The sequence below is a fragment of the Ostrea edulis genome, chromosome 6 (assembly GCF_947568905.1).
Source record: "Ostrea edulis chromosome 6, xbOstEdul1.1, whole genome shotgun sequence".
In the NCBI taxonomy this organism is placed as follows: domain Eukaryota; kingdom Metazoa; phylum Mollusca; class Bivalvia; order Ostreida; family Ostreidae; genus Ostrea; species Ostrea edulis.
Genome location: NC_079169.1, coordinates 20,820,715 through 20,841,422, shown reverse-complemented (window position 1 = coordinate 20,841,422; position 20,708 = coordinate 20,820,715). Strand labels below are relative to the sequence as shown.

General features: G+C 38.5%; 1 protein-coding gene across 2 annotated transcripts; it reads right to left on the bottom strand.

The window, feature by feature from the left end:
• Positions 1 to 582: 582 nt before the first annotated feature.
• Positions 583 to 12,493, bottom strand: LOC125683028 (uncharacterized). 2 transcript variants are annotated; one of them, XM_056142056.1, is made up of 3 exons: positions 10,716 to 12,493; positions 5,674 to 10,580; positions 583 to 3,486 (listed from the first exon to the last, which is right to left on the bottom strand). In XM_056142056.1, the coding sequence occupies exons 2-3, from the start codon at positions 6,541 to 6,543 to the stop codon at positions 1,924 to 1,926; spliced, it is 2,433 nt and encodes an 810-aa protein (XP_055998031.1). In that variant the 5' UTR covers positions 6,544 to 10,580; positions 10,716 to 12,493; the 3' UTR covers positions 583 to 1,923. The 2 variants fall into 2 exon arrangements, with proteins under 2 accessions (XP_055998031.1, XP_048779684.2); XM_048923727.2 differs by having other exon boundaries at positions 5,674 to 12,493.
• Positions 12,494 to 20,708: the final 8,215 nt, after the last annotated feature.

The following is a 20,708-nucleotide window of genomic DNA, read 5'->3' as shown; positions in this document are numbered from 1 at the left end:
ATTTAGTTGATTTTTACCATCAGTACTAAAATCGTAAACCCTCTTGAGTGACTTCTAATGTCTGTTGGGAAATACAAGTACTACTAATACAGACTATAATTACTAATAGTTCAATCTAATGGGATACTTATTTGCAATTATTTCATGAACGAATGACGAAAAATGTGCCCACTGAAATATCCTACTTATTCCTAAATGTGAAATTCAAAAAGAATTTCTTCCTCTAATCAAACAAAACAGCATACATGTATACCATGTAACATTTTTCTGCATGATCATTCGAAGTCTTTATCCCTAAGCACCCCCCCCCCTCCCTTCAAATCATGGCCCCAGGGAATAGTATGGGGACCACAATAGGGAATCAAAGTTTTAGATGGGAATACATGGAAGAGAATTTATAAAAATCTTCTCAACAAGAACAACAGAGCCATGATTAATCATATCAATATGCATCCATTCACAGGCAGTGCGGATTTCTGTTTATATAAATCATGGCCGAGGAGGCATTTTTATCAAATTTCGGAATACAAGGGGGGAAAAAGAGAGAGAAAAAAACCCCCAATAAATAAAAAGAAAGAAAGAAATAGTAATACACATTTATTTCATTTCACAACAACACGACATTTCAAGATGACAAATATGTTTGTAAATAAAAAAAACACAACGAAAATTGTACAAAATATTCTTTTAAATCAGGAAAGAATCACTCTCAAACACATAACACTACACTCATATATACAGTATATATACACCAATATCCACGATGAATTCTAAATTGAAAAAAAAAATCCTGCGCAAAAATGAAAGTAGGTTGGAATTTCTAACAATATTAAGGTAAAGCAGTATAAATATTGCCAATTAATCGGTCCCAGACTGAGTTTTACCGGTGACGCATTATTGGGACCGGGAAAGCGGATGTTTGCGACCGCTAAATTGGTACTAATGGTAGAAAATTACAAAAGAGAAGATAGTTATCCCATCCCAATGTCATTCTAATTTTTCTATATGTTTACCTCCCATTTCATCAAGCAATGCTATTTTGTTTGATTAAAAATGTTAACGTCACGAAATATTTACGTTTGATGGTGTGTTTTTTGTCATTGTATTACGACGCTTTCTGTCTTGTTAACGTTCATTTAGACTGGAACCTCAGCGCATTAGCCAATAAAAATACAGATTACAAAACAGTTACATTAGAATACAAAATCAAGGGCAGAGGGAACATGGATTCCCGGAAACTTGCGGAAACACAAAAAGGTACGGTCATGTGCCCAGGAGTTGTAAGCATCTCCTGTTCACCGGTCATATCCGCCGTAAGCTTCCATCTTATCTTATCTACATGTGCTGTTTTAATCAATCTATCTACTGCATATGTATTGTTCAGTCATATCTACTGGTCGTACTGTCTAAATCATAGAAACCAACCCAAGACAGGCGTGTCAAGGTGAATGTGACATGTTCATGAAAACTTCTCTGCAAATATATGTACATTGTGTAAGTATAAAATTACAGAACAAAACCTGCAACAAGGACATTTGTGGAATGTACAAGCAATGAATCAAAATACAACAATATATTTACCTCAGAACTGTTTCCCATGTGACAATGACCACACAACAATAGATTTACCTCAGAACTGTTTCCCATGTGACAATGACCACACAACAATAGATTTACCTCAGAGCTATTTACCATGTGACAATGACCATACAACAATAGATTTACCTCAGAGCTATTTCCCATGTGACAATGACCATACAACAATAGATTTACCTCAGAGCTGTTTACCATGTGATATTGACCATGAATTGCAAAGATGTTACCGAATATCTTAATACGTCAGTGCATGTATTATTGACTATTGTGTAGGTATATACACAGAATGTAAGAAATCAAACTTAACTTCTCCCGATTCCTTCACTTTCATTTCTTTATAGACTTGCGACTACATGTACCACACAGTGGCATTCCAAACGCCAAATAAAGGAAAATCCCCTGGCCTGCACTAAATACGGTATGCAAAATTGAAAACACTTGAAGATTGATAAACTGACCAAGGAAACCGAACAACCAGGACATGCCAGTCACAGTGGATAACCGGAAGTAGGCAGCCACCTTCTGATGATCCCTTGATTTGCGGATGTCCAATTTCTCACTTATTTTGCTGGCGGTCACCACAAACATAAAGGTATTGATACAGACAGTCACACCAACTGGGAGGGCAAACGTGTACAGAATCATGTTGGAGTCTTCTATGTAGCAGGTGCGAGGAGAGTACCCAAAACTCTGACCATCGCTCACTACGTGGCTTACTATGACATTAACGCCTACAAAGATGAGACAGGTAAGAGAGTTTATGAGCAGAAGACAAAATGTGTTCGATTTTTGTCTCGATATCGCACCCACAAAGTTTGTAAAGGTTTGAAAAATTTTAAAACAAGATAGACTCATCCAGAATACAACAGCCAGCCAGAAGAAGTGAACGAACATACCAACCGTTACACACAAAGTTTCACTCATTGCAAACAATTTCGAGAACGTATAGATAGTGTTTGCAAGTATCAGGAAGAGGGATAAAATAATGATATTAATTCCAGGAGAGGTTATGCGGTCTTCCGCTATAAAATAAGATATAATTGTCAAGACTGACCCAGCAGAAGACAGAGATAGGCAAATCAGTGAGAGATATTTGTATGCAACATCGTCTGAGGATGCATCGTGAGAAGAAGAATGGGTTGTTGATGTGCTGAGGTACCAGTCCAAGCACACATCAAATTGTAAATTACTTAGGGACTTCTTGAAATATCTTGAGGGGATGCACTGGTCATGGTCTAAAAGGCACAGGGAATAATTCGTCAGACCTACTCTGGTGTCTTCCGTCGTCATCCTGACTTTAGGACAACGATACCAATCGGCCACAACTATTGTCGTCGGAGATTCGGAACAAGTTTCAAGATTCTCTAACATTTCGAAATGGGTCAACAACAGTATTTGTTTCAAAGTCATCGGATGAACGAAATGACGGGTATAATGAATAGAAAAGAACACTAATCTGTCTTCATACATATGGAATCTCTGTCCTATAATAGAACTTGAAACATTGATCTTATAACCGAAGTATTCATCTCTAAGAGATACTATATGATCTATGGTGAAAATATGCAACAGTTGTTCAATCATTTTATCAACTTCATGTGGGTGTTTAACAGTGAACTCAATGATTACTCCAAAATAAAGTACATAAATTTCTAAGATTTGAATTGTGCACAGATATTTCATAATGTCATACTCCCTCATTCTGGTTTCTAAAAATTTTTTCAGAGGAATAGACATTGCATTCAAAACATTTTTGTCAATTTCATATGTAGGTCTGAATATCATATTTATTTCGTAGCTATTTTCTTCCCATTTTAGGTAAACTGGTCGGCAGTCCAAGTTCTGCTCCAAAACATACTCGCCCTCACAGGTGACATTCAGGCACTTGTCCTACAAAACCCAGAGTATTAATGTATCTTCAAATTCTGCCTACAAAGTCAGTTTATTATTATTAATTTTATTTAAAATGTTCTTCATCGCATTTAAAAGAGTCATTCCTCTTAATTTTGATTAACCTTAAAAAACAATGCACATACAGTGTGTAGATTCACCCTATTTACGTGAAAATTCATAAGTTTCTATTGTTAAATTACACAGATTTTTGATGATTGTTGTGATATATACTTGAACGAGTATCTATAAAAATCTGTTCTAATTAATTGTATGGCATTTTGCCAACGGAAACTATATATTCCAAGATCACAATGCCCCGCATCGTCGCAAGCCACACCTATTGTCTCCGTTTACACTATGCCCAATGATTAAAAAAAATCCTCGACTTCATGAATATTTATGTTCATTATTAACCAATCGGTGAGCTTCCATAATTCCATTTTGGTGGAAAGAATATCATTTGGAGGTCATTGCGTGTTTGTAGCGGAATAATCCGAGGATTGTCGATTGAGAACAAACTGGACCTTTCAGCTGTTGCACAATGTAACTAATGGACGCTTCTTTGTTGATTTCACCGGTGTAATAAATTTACCATATAATATACATAACCATGTCACCCTCTTTATATAATTGTCCGATCAACTCTATCCTTTCCGATTTCAACACAACCACTTTACCCCGAATTTCCTCATCAAGTTTGAGAATACGATAAGTGTATCAACACAGAATTTACAAACGTAACCATTGCTGTTAATGCGAATTTCATTTAATAAATACTTATAAACTTTGCTTGCTTCTGTAAGTTACAGGGATGTGTAGCCTGTTTTGTCCGTTATTACTTGTAGACAAATACTGCACGTTTTAGTTGTGGGCGCAGCCATTAAAATATCGGAACTCTGTTATTGTGACAGTGACTGGTAAAAAAAATGATTGTGTCAATTCATAAATATTCATGAAAAATTGAGGGTTTCTCTTTTCATGCAACCACGGTTTGAGGTAGGATAAGTACAACCGGATTCAGTATAACCGTGGCTAGTGACGATGAATGCTCGCAAACATACAAGTCAGTCAAAAGCCCCAACCGCAATATTATTGAAGGTGTTGGAGAACGTCAGACACGAGACACAAATGTAAGTAATATCCGCAAACTGTAAGTATTGTCCGTAAACTGTAAGTATTGTCCGTAAACTGTAAGTATTGTCGGTAAACTGTAAGTAATGTCCGTAAACTGTAAATATTGTCGGTAAACTGTAAGTAATATCCGTAAATTGTAAGTAACGTGCGTAAACTGTAAGTATTGTCCGTAAACTGTAAGTAATATCTGTAAACTGTAAGTATTGTCGGTAAACTGTAAGTAATGTCCGTAAACTGTAAGTATTGTCGGTAAACTGTAAGTAATGTCCGTAAACTGTAAGTATTGTCGGTAAACTGTAACTTTTGTAGGTAAACTTTAAGTAATGTCCGTAAACTGTAAGTATTGTCGGTAAAATGTAGAAAATGTCTATAAACTGTAAGCAATGTCCGTAAACTGTAGGTAACGTCCGTAAACTGTAGGTAACGTCCGTAAACTGTAGGTAACGTCCGTAAACTGTAAGTAATGTCCGTAAACTGTAAGTAATATCCGTAAACTGGCAGACGCTATTTTGATTAAAACAGTACTTTTCTTTATCCCATCCTTGTCTCAGTCATCTTGGTCCCTTTGATATAAAGTATTTGCATGTTGTGGCCTTCGCACACTTGTCAAGGCCTACGGTAACTATGATGATGAAGAAAGAGAGACTAGTGTTTACACGTGATCAAACTCATTAGATCTAATACTTGTTATGTGTGTGGAATGATGCTAATTTTGAAATTAAAAAAAAATGTAATGGTGTTAATTTTGAAATAATAATAATAAAAAAATCGATGAAAAAATGGCCACCAAATAATTTATTTAAAGTTTTTTACCTTGTTAACTAACAACATATATTTCCTTTGCTACGTCGGCAAAAAATCGGAACAATGATACTGTGCGATTGCCGTCTTGACATCGTGGAGTATATGGGTACCAGTAAGTGGTGAATCTAATACTAACCGCTCATGGCATTGGTGTTTAGGACTTTCTTTTGATTAAGTTAAGTCAATCATTCGTCTTTAGAGATCTTCAGTCTGCCTATCAAATGAAAGAATAATCATTTTACCTACCATATATTTATCATACACATGACCGAATGCACAGCTTTCATCTCTAGTTTCCACTATTTCTTGATGGTCATTAAAATCCATTAGAGCTGTAAAGGTTGGAAAATTATCAATATCAATGACCTGTTGCCCGTCACATTCAATAGGAATGTCAGTAAGAGAATGGAAGTGACAAAAGGCGCAGTATACATTCTTGTAGATATGATAGCAAGTAGAAAACGGCAAATAGTATTCCTCGCATGCCCGACTCAGATACGCTTTCTCCCTACTCAGTAATCCGGAAGCGTTACAAGGACTGTCTTTAATGAAAATACATGGTGTGACCAAGTTCTTTATTGTACTGGGGGGATAAAACAAGATGTTGCACATCGGATCTGGAGTGAATATAAACCGAGAAGGATTCTTATGTGTCTCCTTCAGCAGAAGAGTTGCCCTTTCTGTACACAAAATCTGGTCACGTTTCCAGTCAATCAAATTTATAGAACTCTCGTTGTTGCAAAGAGCACACTGGATATTCAGGTAGGTTTCATTAGTCAAAAGGGATGTGACAGGGGTTGACAAAGTTATGTTCCAGATGTGTGCCGTTGGAGTAACACACTTGTACCCGTTGGGGCAGCTATCAATTAACCAGTACCCCTCTCTCCCGAATCTATGGCGCATGTTCCAAAATGGTTGGACACAAGATAGGGCTGGCTGGCTTGAGATGTCATTTATAGGTATCGTATCGCTAGTGTCAGTTATATTGTCGATCCGGAGAAATTTGGAAGGACAACAGGTAGATTTCCTTACACAGGCGTCGTCGCAGTCACACGTAGAGCAAGAAGGAACCATGGTGAAAGCATAGTTCATTTTGAAATTTTCTCCATGACACATATCTTGCCCCGGACAGAGGACTAAATACGGGATCAATAATTCTCGTGCTGACTGGTTGGCTATTGATTCTGTTAATTTGTTAGCTTCAGATATGTGGTGATTCAAGGCATGCCCGTTTGAAGGGTGCCCAGGAAGTACAAACCCCGCGCAAAGCCCCCATGAAGACAGTATCGTTACCAGAAAAAATATCTGAAAGAGTAGCAAAAGATATTTTGATGAATAAATAATTTGAATTTCTTTTTTTTTTTCTTTTTCATCGAATTATTTCCTGATGTGTTATTGTACCAAATACAGTAAAATGATTTTAGTAAAATAAACACACAAAAAAGAAACAAAAAAAAAAACAACTATCCTATACAAGAAAACATTCATATCTTCTGATATTAAACTCACATTTAACGATGAATGTTAATGTGATGTAAAGGTAATAAACACTAATAGACAGGCTTACATTAAACATTTTAGACTTACCATTTTGGCTGGAGGGATACAATGTTAAACTGTGAAACAGATCTGCAGCTTTATATACATATGTGGCAATTAACAAAGACGAAACCTGATGCGCACAAAACGGGATTTCAGAAAACAGAGATTCGGGTAACATCTGAAGTAACACATGGACTTGATAATAACAATTGTTAGGCGCTATTTCAAAAATCATGTGTGCTTCATGTATCTCTAATTTGACGAAAATGGGAGCAAATGACTCCCATCAATCACTAAAGAACGGTATTTCAAACAACAGCGTAAGATCTGATCACGAATACAATGTCAATAACATTAATGAGATTATACCTAATACCCTTAGTACCACACACATAAACCTTGCTTGTACAATGATGATGGCGCAATGAGAAGGGAATGGGCTTCAGATTTTGCAATCCATCATTACACATTGTTGCAAAGTAGTTGGTATGGATAGAAATTGGACCTGTAGACAGATGTTGCGATTCACTTACAACACATCAACCCTGTTTGCGCGTTCCCGTTATGCTCTTTATTTCTTGGCTACATATTTAGTAATAAAAGAGATTATTTGAAATTCAAATCCTTTTTTTCACCAAACTGAACTCTTGACCCAGTGACCAGAACTTTCAGCTTCGTTAGATGTTTCCAATTCATCATAACCATGCAGTCAATCTCTACAGCTTAGAAAATGTAGCATATGAGAACCACAGACCTCTGCCCTGGTGTCAAAGTCCCTAACTCCTGGGATATGAATGGTGGAGGCTTCTCGCCTGGTTATTACAACATGCTAAGTTTTATTCTTTGATGACCTAGAGTCAAGAGATAATTTTGAGTGAAATAATGCATTTCCATTACAAGAGCGCAGCACTATCACTGTAATTTCTAATACAAGGGGTAATCAACTTCACAATTTTACATAGACTTCTCTCCTGTTTGTCGCTGACTCGGTTTGGATGTTTGATGCCAAAGAAATAACATTTCGCTATGCGGGCCAAAAAGCCACACCCTGGTTCCAGAACCCCAGCCTCAAGGTCATAAAGAAAGTGTTGCACGTCTCATGTTAATTTCCCTAGAGGTGTTGCATGAAAGATCGAAAATTTAAGTTATTCAAATATATGACAAAACCAATTGGAACATATGTCTTGATTCAATAATTTTTGAAAATAAGTTTAAAAGACGTGTATTGACAAAATCAGGGGTGGATCCAGGAATTGCGGTTACGGGGGGCGCCACTTTATGGGGTAGTGGGTCCAGGGCGAAGCCCTGGTGGGGGTCCAAGGGGCGAAGCCCCCGGAAGCTCCTGAATTTTACAGATTTTATGGGGCTTGAAATATTTCTCCTATCTAGTTATTTGTACTATTTTCTATCATTCTAATAAGGTAAATTAATAAAATGACCCAAATGAAATAATTAAGTTCTCACAGTAAAGTAATTCAAGAAATCAAAAGATTTTGTCATTTATTTCTCCGGGAGTGGAAGAAATTCTTGCTTCTTCTATCGTTTAGTACATTTTCCGAAACAAGATACCGCGATTTACCTTAAATTTGAAAATTTTAGGGGGGGGGGGGGGGGGGGCGCTGGCTGCGCCCCCTCTAAATCCGCCACTGAACATTAGCCAAAATATTTCGAATTTAAATTAAGCAAAATTTATATGATTTTTAGCGTTAAAATGAAGGGGTATCCCCGAATTTCAGAAAAACTGCCTCCGTGAAACAAAATGAATTTAGCATGAACATGTTCTTCGAGTTTTCCTCTAAAAAAAACTGTCACTTTGAAATTTTGTTTCACGGGGGCATTCTTTGTAAATCTAAAAAAAATCGAAACAACTTCACTAGTATTATTTTCAACTTCACCTGTACATTAATTTTCCTTAGTAATGTATGGTCTACTGCGTGGTCCAGTGGATAAGGTCGTCGACTTCAATAAAAGAGAAAGAAAAAAAAGGTCGTCGACTTCAACATATAAAGATGTTTTCTATCTTTAAAACGACCGGGTTCGACTCCATCATGAACATATATTTTTTTTCATATTCCTTTTCCATCTAATTTTTTTTCTCTCAGTTGAAACACGCTTTTAGTTTTTATAAATGTTTCATGTCAAATCTCTATTTATTACCATGTGCCGAGTTTGAAATAAGCTTCCAACCTGGACACTGTTTAGTTCGTGAATGAGACCCTCAACAAACACGCCGAATATAGTATGCAATACCTGTGATTTGATAGTCAAGGCTGCTAACGAGAACTTGTATTTTTTTCTGAACGGAAGTTGTTGATATAGGCATGGTGTCTTTTACGAAAAACCGTTGTGAACTTTGCAAAGCTTCGGAAGAAAAACTGTAAGGTCAAACGAGGTAAATAACCGTTAAACAGTTTGAGTTTATATGTAGCAAATTCCTATGTTGAATCAAATTTTACAGGTGCATGTACTTTGAATAATGTTGAATTTTATAAATGTGTATTAAATTCCCCATATATTGTTTTGTGGCCAGAGTCATGTACAGTTGACAATTGTTGTTTGTAAAAAATAAAACACACCAGTATAAGAGCGTTTGGATTGTAGTAGTATAGAATATTAAATATTTGATACACTCGTAACATGTAACCGTATACATTGTATCTGATACTCAGGAAAAAAAGAAGACAATTTAATTTTCACGATTTCAAAAATTATCTTTAGACTACATGTATAATGTATTGACACATAAGATGTGTTAGGATTGTCCCTAGTACTGGGGAATCCTTCAGGTATCTAAATGGCAAATGCGCAATGAGTATAAATATGAATGAAGGTCAGTTCTACGTCACGAATGTTGGCACGGAGCTCCGATTAGGGAAAATTCCCGCTTCTGTGCAACAGCCTCTTTAGTAACATTAATTTGCCTGTGTAACTGCTGAGCTTAGGAGACTTTAGACTGACCATTTCATCCCTGGATATGTTAATTAGCGATAATATTTCCATTTTAACAAAACTTCTGTAAATGTTGCAGAGCAATACATGTCCCCTATTGGTTCTCTGTCAAGTCTACTGCGTCATGCTCTGTGTGAAGAATCATACATCAACAGTTTGTGCACAAGAATAAGCAGGTCCCATAAAACAAAAGCCACACTCGAATTCCATATTTTCTAAGTCCAAGGGTCATAACTCAACAAAACATCAACAAACGTGCAAACCGGACGTCCGTAACTTGTCATGAACAATACACCAAATATCAAATGAATATCTGCAAGTATGTCGAAAAAAGTGTGGAAAACTGATTTGCCGGACTGACAGATAGAAGGACAGACAGACGGATGTAGTTCGGCCACGCCGGTAGGGGACTGAAAGATTACACGAATGGGAAAATAAGTTGCAAACGATGACGAATATGGAGGGATATCAGTGCCACAATTCTATTTTAATATTTCTATTTTTACTTCTTAATTCTAATTTCTTGTTTTTGCATTCTTATTTTAATATATTTATTCTTATCTTTTATTTTCATTCTTACTTCTTATTTCCCAATTTTATTTCAACATTTTCATTTCTTGGTTTTGATTCTACCTTCCTGTTTTCTCAATTTTACTTTATTTCTACAAGATACAAAATTAGTAAGTTATAAATAGAATTTTAGAATACCCAAGTTAGAATTCGAAAGTTGGAATACGAAAGTGGAATAAGAATTAGAAAATAGAAACAAGTTAAAGTAATACGTTAGAATTAGTTACCCGGATGAAATCTTGTTGACAAATTAAGACGTTAGAGGGCTCTACTACTGTGGCTCTCTTTGGCCCGTCCGAGATTCGTTTGGTATCATATTGCCAAAGGCCCGTCCGCGAAGCAAGGCTCTAAAGGTAACACGTATGTAAAAGAGAAAATGAGAAAATCAGCAAATGAATAGAGATAATCTCTACATACGTTCACTGGAATTTTTGTGATCCATATGGGCGCCATCATTTTGTTTTGTTCCTTAGTTGCTTCTACAGTTATTCGTGTTTTACACTGTAATTTTGAATGCCAAAAATACAAGACTGACGTGCAATTTGTGATTCAAACACTCAGTTTCTTAAAATTGAATGGTATAATTATTATTGTTACAGTTTTTAGCAAATCATCAAATAGAAAAACAGTAATACGACTAAATAGATGAACGAGTTCTTGAGTTTCTTTAATTTCATGCTTACCTTTTTTTCCAATTTGAATTTCTCGATTAATTCTGTTTAGTTTTAACATCAAAGAGGATGTCTTGTATGGCGTGTAAAATGTTGCTATATTCGATAATCTTGTGATGCATGTTCAATATCTTGTGATGTATATTCAATATTTTGTGATGTATGTTCAATATCTTGTGATGTATGTTCGATAATCTTGTGATGCATGTGCAATAATTGCATTATGGGTAATATGGTGCAACAGCGTACTATTAAAGTAAGGACGATTTTCATTGGTTGGAAATAACGAAAGTATCCGGTGATGCAAAATATGATACACTAGTATGTTAAATATAACACTGTATGACTTTTTAGGATCTGTCCTAGACAAAGACCAGGCACCTGAAGTCTGGATACTGCTTACCCCCCCCCCCCTTTTTATTATTTTATTTTTGCGGCGATAATTTCTCCGAAATGTGTCGATTCCCTGCCTATCTCACCCCTCTTTTGATTTATGTAATCGTTTCACGCTTTTTGTAAGCTATAGAGATTGGCATTCTACCGGTAAACACATTCCAGAGAAATCATCACCGCAAAAAAAAAAGAAAAAAAGAAGAAATCATTTTAAAAACCAGGGGGGGGGGGACTTCAGGTGCCTGTGGTCCAGAGTCAGAACTCTGGGGGTTATATTCAAAATTCTGGTTCATTCCTTTCTGTTTTCCTATATATGCATAAATTTAGCTTTTGTCAAAGTTTCATATATATCTCTGTTTCATTTTATACAGTATCAGATTAATTAAAGAAGTCCTTCAAATGATAAAGACATTTAATCACTATGACAATTTTGGTCCCACCCTGTACCAATTTTAAAAGCCCTACTCTACGATCAGGAAATTTAGAATTTTGGCAAAGGGTTTCCTGCTTCATTCAGTGTCAAATTCATATCATTAATATTAAGACGTTACTCTTGCATCACCGGATACTTTCGTTATTTCCAACCAATGAAAATTGTCCTTACTGTAATAGAACGCTGTTGTGTCATATTACCCATAATGCAATTATTGCACATGCATCACAAGATTATCGAACAAACATCACAAGATTATAGAATATACATAACAAGATTTAGAATATACATCACAAGATTATCGAATATACATCACAAGATATTGAACATACCACAAGATATAGAGCATACATCACAAGATATTGAACATACATCACAAGATATAGAGCATACATCACAAGATATTGAACATACATCACAAGATTATCGAATATAGCAACGTTTTACACGCCATATTATTGTTGTTGTATATAACTGTTTAATTGGAAAGCCAAAAAAAAAAAAAAAAAAAAAAAAAAAAAAAAAAAATTAGCACTAAGGGCCGTCACAGAGATGGTTCATAAACGTACCAACGCCTGCCGAGAAACGGGACATCCATTTTTGAGATCATATCCGAAAGATTCCATGATTTTCAAATCTAAATGCACGTGTGTTTGGCGAAGGAGCTAAGTCAGCCTTTTGACGTGGCCAACGAGCGGGACTCGAACTCACGACCTCCTGGTTACGAAGCGAACGCACTACCACTGAACTACCGCGATCGGTTTTAAAATGAAAAAAAAATCAAATAAATATGCTTGAAACTACTCACTGTGGGTTGCATCACTCTATTTATGTGGAGGTTCACGTCGAATCATGGCCGAAAGAAAATAATTCCTGGAACTTTGCATGTTTTATGGGACTTTCCTTATGAGGTAGGCTCTCCAATTTTTTATGAGATGTAAATTCAAGTATTGTGTTTGAAATTTTGTGAGTAAAAACCATGAAAGAAGGATTTAAATATTTTTTTGAATTTTTGTTGTAGAGGTGGGTGATTTGGCTTTTGACCAGCTGATTTTGCACGTGCTTGACTTCGATGTAAACAAACTCTCACGCCTTGCTGGATGGGTATGTATTATTTGGTATGAAAATGCTCATTAAGAACTGTACTACATGATGTGAAAGTACAACTTCTGAAAAGTTTACTTTAAGGCAGCAGGGTCAGGTCAAAGGTGAGTAATTTTGGTAAGAACATATAGGCAAAATTAATAGAGTGGTGCAACCTGCAGCGAGGCAATCCGGGAGGTAAATGTTTACATATACACGTGTTTGGTGTACTTTTTTAAATCGAGATGGGGAGTCTGGGTAATTACATAGACATATTTAAAAAAAACAATGGATGCCACGTGGTGAGAAGAGAAATTAGCAGTTTTATTAGAGAAGGTAGATAGGGGTAGGGTCAATGGGTTGGGGTGTAATTTTTATGATGTTAACTTGGCTACAAACAGACGGGGTAGGGGGAATATCTATGGCAGAGTTAAAATAACATTTCCAGAGGGTACACGTAAAGTTTTATTGGCACACAGGCTCATGTACATGTTACATACAAATGCATTACACATTCCACATAATAAACATGTATCACACATATGTCACAACAGTCTTTGCATTAATCCACTTCATTTTAAGTTTAGAAGCACCACACATAAATAACGAAAGGCAAATATGTACACATTTAGTACCTAAAGTCTGTCTGAAGCACCCGGGATATCCAGATTGTCTTTTTGAAAGTTAAATCGAGGTAAGTCAAATTTCACTCGACACTATTTTTTCTTCTTCTGCTTACTGTAGGAGTGTTCGTTACTTGTCCTTGGGCTACACTGTGGTAAGGGGGGATCACTCATGCCCTTCAGATATCCTGTTTGAGTCTCGGTCCCTCTCTGGAAATATAGATTGAATTTTTCTCTCACAAGGACTTGTCTCCTGGTACGATAGGTCTTAGATCTTTTCCTCTGTTTGCTGTGTTCGTACAACTCTTGCTTTCTTTTCAGTTGCCGCGTAAGACGAGTGCCTTCAGGAATTGATGAACCGAGTGCAGCACACTTGAGGGCAGTCGATTTTCCGGGTCCATGATTCATCCGGTGTATAGAGGAGAAGATCTGAGGCTCAAAGTTCCGAGAACAGGTAACATTCTTTGGGTTGGATTTTGAATACCCGCGATGTAGTCCCTCAGACTTCTGAGTGTTGGTCCCATATCTGGTGGCTATGAGTGTTGTCCGGCTGAATCGGAAGTTGATGAGCTGGCGTAAGGTTTCCTCATCGTCATCAGTCGGGTTCAGTGTTCTGGCATGGGTTGGGAGGTAGTCTTTGGCCCAGTGTCTTTCGGGTGTGCCGCCACAGACGAGAGAGTGTTCGGCACAGGTCTTGCCACATCTGCCCGAGTAGCAGTGTATTATGGCATCCGTGGCATAACTCAGGGTGTTGACCAGCTTTCCTGCGTCACCTCGGAACTTCTTGACTGCTACGTCGTACTCTGCGGTGCATCTCTTCATGAAGTCCACCGAGAATTTTCTTTTGACGGCCAGTTTTTGGGCAGCTGTACGTCCAGGAAACATTTCCTCGCTGAACTTGGCATTGTCAACTGCTTTTTTCTGGGACTGGGCTAGATGACGGGTGTCCCTCAAGGATTCTACCGCTTGACCAGACTCGGCCATGGCCCTCTCGACGCCCCGGAAAGCAGCACTATCCCCGTCTGTGGTGAAGTGGCTGATTAGTGTGGGCTCTTGATCGTTGAGAAATTCCCGGCAGATTTCCTCTGTTGCCTTGTCCTCCCTCCCTATGGGATCCTGTAGTTGTAGGTTGGCTGTGCATTTTCCAGGGTGTTCCGGGCATGGGATTTCCTGTGATCTTCTCTTGCAGAGCTTGTTTTTGGTGATGCAGCCAATAATTTTTTTCTCTTCCGTTACATTTTCAGACATGGTATATGTTGCCTGGGTTGCTGGCTGAAAAGGATTTCTGTCTCGAGACCAGTACAGAGGATTATTGTACCGCCCATCACCTTCCACAGGTATTGGTGTCTCCCGTGGGAACCCACAGTTCTCGATGAGGTCTTTGAGGTGAGCCCTTTCTCTTCGTAAGTCCTCCTGAACCATTTCCACAATCATGGGCCCAACCTTGTTTGCATTTTGTTGTAAACAATTGGCTGAGGGTGCTGGACAGTTGAGGGCATGGAAAATTTCCTGCAGTCCAGTTCCCATGATGGGATTGTCCAGGAGGGCTACCCACACAGATAGGTTTGGCTTTGCTGGCTTGGGTCCACGTTTTCCGGTGTCGACTTCCTCGTAGAGTTTGGTACTCTGGCTGTGGTAAGTGCAGTACTTGCACTTTAGGCTCTCTACCCAGCAGACTCCCTTTTGTTGTTCAGCTGGGTAGTCAAATTGAAGGTTGGTTGGGCAGTTTGGGCTCTCTAGTTTGTGCTGGTGGTAAGCTAAGTTGAACATTTCACACAGTTTTCCCATGTGAAAAAGTCTGTATGTGTTCTTCTCGTTGTCGGGGATGCAGGGAGTTTTGGTCTCGTCACAGGTGCCCCTTGGCCGCAGTTGCATGATGGTGCTTAAAGGCTGCCTACTGTCTGCATGGTCTTGTAATATGCATGCTCCCGTTTTACTGACTTCCTCCAGAGTCTGTTTCCTGGTGTATTTAATCTCTTTTCCCCTTCTCTCCCATCCTCCGTGGGCTGACCCCCTGCGGCGGCCATCTTTTACTCTGAAATATCCACTTTTTGCCTTACTTTTCCCCGTCATTTTTACCAATTTTTGACTGTAATGCTAGTTTTGTCTTTCTCTTTCTGTTATCTGAAGTCTAATGATTGAGTTTGATGTTTGGATGCTTAACATCTCCCAAAGTGACAATATGTATTATCTTGTTTCTACAGGACCCCCCTTGACAGCTCGACTTGACCATGTCCAGGAAAATCAGAATGCCTTGCTGGGTGCAGTGAGTAATGTTCTCCATCTTCCCATTACAATTAAAGATAAGATAATTCTACATGATACCAACTATATTTCAAAGGAATTGAACAACACGTTAATTAAATTTGATAAGTTTAATCAAGAACATCATCACATTTCAATTGCAATTTTACACATCAAATCTCAATAAAATATAAGTATACCACACAAAATCACCAACAATTTTCCTATATACAAGGTAAGGCCTTCCACAACAATATACAAAAAAATCATTGTCATCCATTACAAACAAATAGGCGAAAAATCCAAATTTCACACACACACATTTTCTATCAGAATTGCTCAAAATGGGCTCAATTTCATCCAAACACACCTCATTTACCCAAGGCCTGTTTCACTTCATAAAGATCAGAAATCAAAAAAATGAATGTACAGTCACACACACATATCATTCAACTTCTTTTTTATGAAGTTTATTGAAATTTAAAGAAACCATATTTTTATTGCAGGTTGCATCACTCTATTTATGTGGAGGTTCACGTCGAATCATGGCCGAAAGAAAATAATTCCTGGAACTTTGCATGTTTTATGGGACTTTCCTTATGAGGTAGGCTCTCCAATTTTTTATGAGATGTAAATTCAAGTATTGTGTTTGAAATTTTGTGAGTAAAAACCATGAAAGAAGGATTTAAATATTTTTTTGAATTTTTGTTGTAGAGGTGGGTGATTTGGCTTTTGACCAGCTGATTTTGCACGTGCTTGACTTCGATGTAAACAAACTCTCACGCCTTGCTGGATGGGTATGTATTTTTTGGTATGAAAATGCTCATTAAGAACTGTACTACATGATGTGAAAGTACAACTTCTGAAAAGTTTACTTTAAGGCAGCAGGGTCAGGTCAAAGGTGAGTAATTTTGGTAAGAACATATAGGCAAAATTAATAGAGTGGTGCAACCTGCAGCGAGGCAATCCGGGAGGTAAATGTTTACATATACACGTGTTTGGTGTACTTTTTTAAATCGAGATGGGGAGTCTGGGTAATTACATAGACATATTTAAAAAAAACAATGGATGCCACGTGGTGAGAAGAGAAATTAGCAGTTTTATTAGAGAAGGTAGATAGGGGTAGGGTCAATGGGTTGGGGTGTAATTTTTATGATGTTAACTTGGCTACAAACAGACGGGGTAGGGGGAATATCTATGGCAGAGTTAAAATAACATTTCCAGAGGGTACACGTAAAGTTTTATTGGCACACAGGCTCATGTACATGTTACATACAAATGCATTACACATTCCACATAATAAACATGTATCACACATATGTCACAACAGTCTTTGCATTAATCCACTTCATTTTAAGTTTAGAAGCACCACACATAAATAACGAAAGGCAAATATGTACACATTTAGTACCTAAAGTCTGTCTGAAGCACCCGGGATATCCAGATTGTCTTTTTGAAAGTTAAATCGAGGTAAGTCAAATTTCACTCGACACTATTTTTTCTTCTTCTGCTTACTGTAGGAGTGTTCGTTACTTGTCCTTGGGCTACACTGTGGTAAGGGGGGATCACTCATGCCCTTCAGATATCCTGTTTGAGTCTCGGTCCCTCTCTGGAAATATAGATTGAATTTTTCTCTCACAAGGACTTGTCTCCTGGTACGATAGGTCTTAGATCTTTTCCTCTGTTTGCTGTGTTCGTACAACTCTTGCTTTCTTTTCAGTTGCCGCGTAAGACGAGTGCCTTCAGGAATTGATGAACCGAGTGCAGCACACTTGAGGGCAGTCGATTTTCCGGGTCCATGATTCATCCGGTGTATAGAGGAGAAGATCTGAGGCTCAAAGTTCCGAGAACAGGTAACATTCTTTGGGTTGGATTTTGAATACCCGCGATGTAGTCCCTCAGACTTCTGAGTGTTGGTCCCATATCTGGTGGCTATGAGTGTTGTCCGGCTGAATCGGAAGTTGATGAGCTGGCGTAAGGTTTCCTCATCGTCATCAGTCGGGTTCAGTGTTCTGGCATGGGTTGGGAGGTAGTCTTTGGCCCAGTGTCTTTCGGGTGTGCCGCCACAGACGAGAGAGTGTTCGGCACAGGTCTTGCCACATCTGCCCGAGTAGCAGTGTATTATGGCATCCGTGGCATAACTCAGGGTGTTGACCAGCTTTCCTGCGTCACCTCGGAACTTCTTGACTGCTACGTCGTACTCTGCGGTGCATCTCTTCATGAAGTCCACCGAGAATTTTCTTTTGACGGCCAGTTTTTGGGCAGCTGTACGTCCAGGAAACATTTCCTCGCTGAACTTGGCATTGTCAACTGCTTTTTTCTGGGACTGGGCTAGATGACGGGTGTCCCTCAAGGATTCTACCGCTTGACCAGACTCGGCCATGGCCCTCTCGACGCCCCGGAAAGCAGCACTATCCCCGTCTGTGGTGAAGTGGCTGATTAGTGTGGGCTCTTGATCGTTGAGAAATTCCCGGCAGATTTCCTCTGTTGCCTTGTCCTCCCTCCCTATGGGATCCTGTAGTTGTAGGTTGGCTGTGCATTTTCCAGGGTGTTCCGGGCATGGGATTTCCTGTGATCTTCTCTTGCAGAGCTTGTTTTTGGTGATGCAGCCAATAATTTTTTTCTCTTCCGTTACATTTTCAGACATGGTATATGTTGCCTGGGTTGCTGGCTGAAAAGGATTTCTGTCTCGAGACCAGTACAGAGGATTATTGTACCGCCCATCACCTTCCACAGGTATTGGTGTCTCCCGTGGGAACCCACAGTTCTCGATGAGGTCTTTGAGGTGAGCCCTTTCTCTTCGTAAGTCCTCCTGAACCATTTCCACAATCATGGGCCCAACCTTGTTTGCATTTTGTTGTAAACAATTGGCTGAGGGTGCTGGACAGTTGAGGGCATGGAAAATTTCCTGCAGTCCAGTTCCCATGATGGGATTGTCCAGGAGGGCTACCCACACAGATAGGTTTGGCTTTGCTGGCTTGGGTCCACGTTTTCCGGTGTCGACTTCCTCGTAGAGTTTGGTACTCTGGCTGTGGTAAGTGCAGTACTTGCACTTTAGGCTCTCTACCCAGCAGACTCCCTTTTGTTGTTCAGCTGGGTAGTCAAATTGAAGGTTGGTTGGGCAGTTTGGGCTCTCTAGTTTGTGCTGGTGGTAAGCTAAGTTGAACATTTCACACAGTTTTCCCATGTGAAAAAGTCTGTATGTGTTCTTCTCGTTGTCGGGGATGCAGGGAGTTTTGGTCTCGTCACAGGTGCCCCTTGGCCGCAGTTGCATGATGGTGCTTAAAGGCTGCCTACTGTCTGCATGGTCTTGTAATATGCATGCTCCCGTTTTACTGACTTCCTCCAGAGTCTGTTTCCTGGTGTATTTAATCTCTTTTCCCCTTCTCTCCCATCCTCCGTGGGCTGACCCCCTGCGGCGGCCATCTTTTACTCTGAAATATCCACTTTTTGCCTTACTTTTCCCCGTCATTTTTACCAATTTTTGACTGTAATGCTAGTTTTGTCTTTCTCTTTCTGTTATCTGAAGTCTAATGATTGAGTTTGATGTTTGGATGCTTAACATCTCCCAAAGTGACAATATGTATTATCTTGTTTCTACAGGACCCCCCTTGACAGCTCGACTTGACCATGTCCAGGAAAATCAGAATGCCTTGCTGGGTGCAGTGAGTAATGTTCTCCATCTTCCCATTACAATTAAAGATAAGATAATTCTACATGATACCAACTATATTTCAAAGGAATTGAACAACACGTTAATTAAATTTGATAAGTTTAATCAAGAACATCATCACATTTCAATTGCAATTTTACACATCAAATCTCAATAAAATATAAGTATACCACACAAAATCACCAACAATTTTCCTATATACAAGGTAAGGCCTTCCACAACAATATACAAAAAAATCATTGTCATCCATTACAAACAAATAGGCGAAAAATCCAAATTTCACACACACACATTTTCTATCAGAATTGCTCAAAATGGGCTCAATTTCATCCAAACACACCTCATTTACCCAAGGCCTGTTTCACTTCATAAAGATCAGAAATCAAAAAAATGAATGTACAGTCACACACACATATCATTCAACTTCTTTTTTATGAAGTTTATTGAAATTTAAAGAAACCATATTTTTATTGCAGGTTGCATCACTCTATTTATGTGGAGGTTCACGTCGAATCATGGCCGAAAGAAAATAATTCCTGGAACTTTGCATGTTTTATGGGACTTTCCTTATGAGGTAGGCTCTCCAATTTTTTATGAGATGTAAATTCAAGTATTGTGTTTGAAATTTTGTGAGTAAAAACCATGAAAGAAGGATTTAAATATTTTTTTGAATTTTTGTTGTAGAGGTGGGTGATTTGGCTTTTGACCAGCTGATTTTGCACGTGCTTGACTTCGATGTAAACAAACTCTCACGCCTTGCTGGATGGGTATGTATTTTTTGGTATGAAAATGCTCATTAAGAACTGTACTACATGATGTGAAAGTACAACTTCTGAAAAGTTTACTTTAAGGCAGCAGGGTCAGGTCAAAGGTGAGTAATTTTGGTAAGAACATATAGGCAAAATTAATAGAGTGGTGCAACCTGCAGCGAGGCAATCCGGGAGGTAAATGTTTACATATACACGTGTTTGGTGTACTTTTTTAAATCGAGATGGGGAGTCTGGGTAATTACATAGACATATTTAAAAAAAACAATGGATGCCACGTGGTGAGAAGAGAAATTAGCAGTTTTATTAGAGAAGGTAGATAGGGGTAGGGTC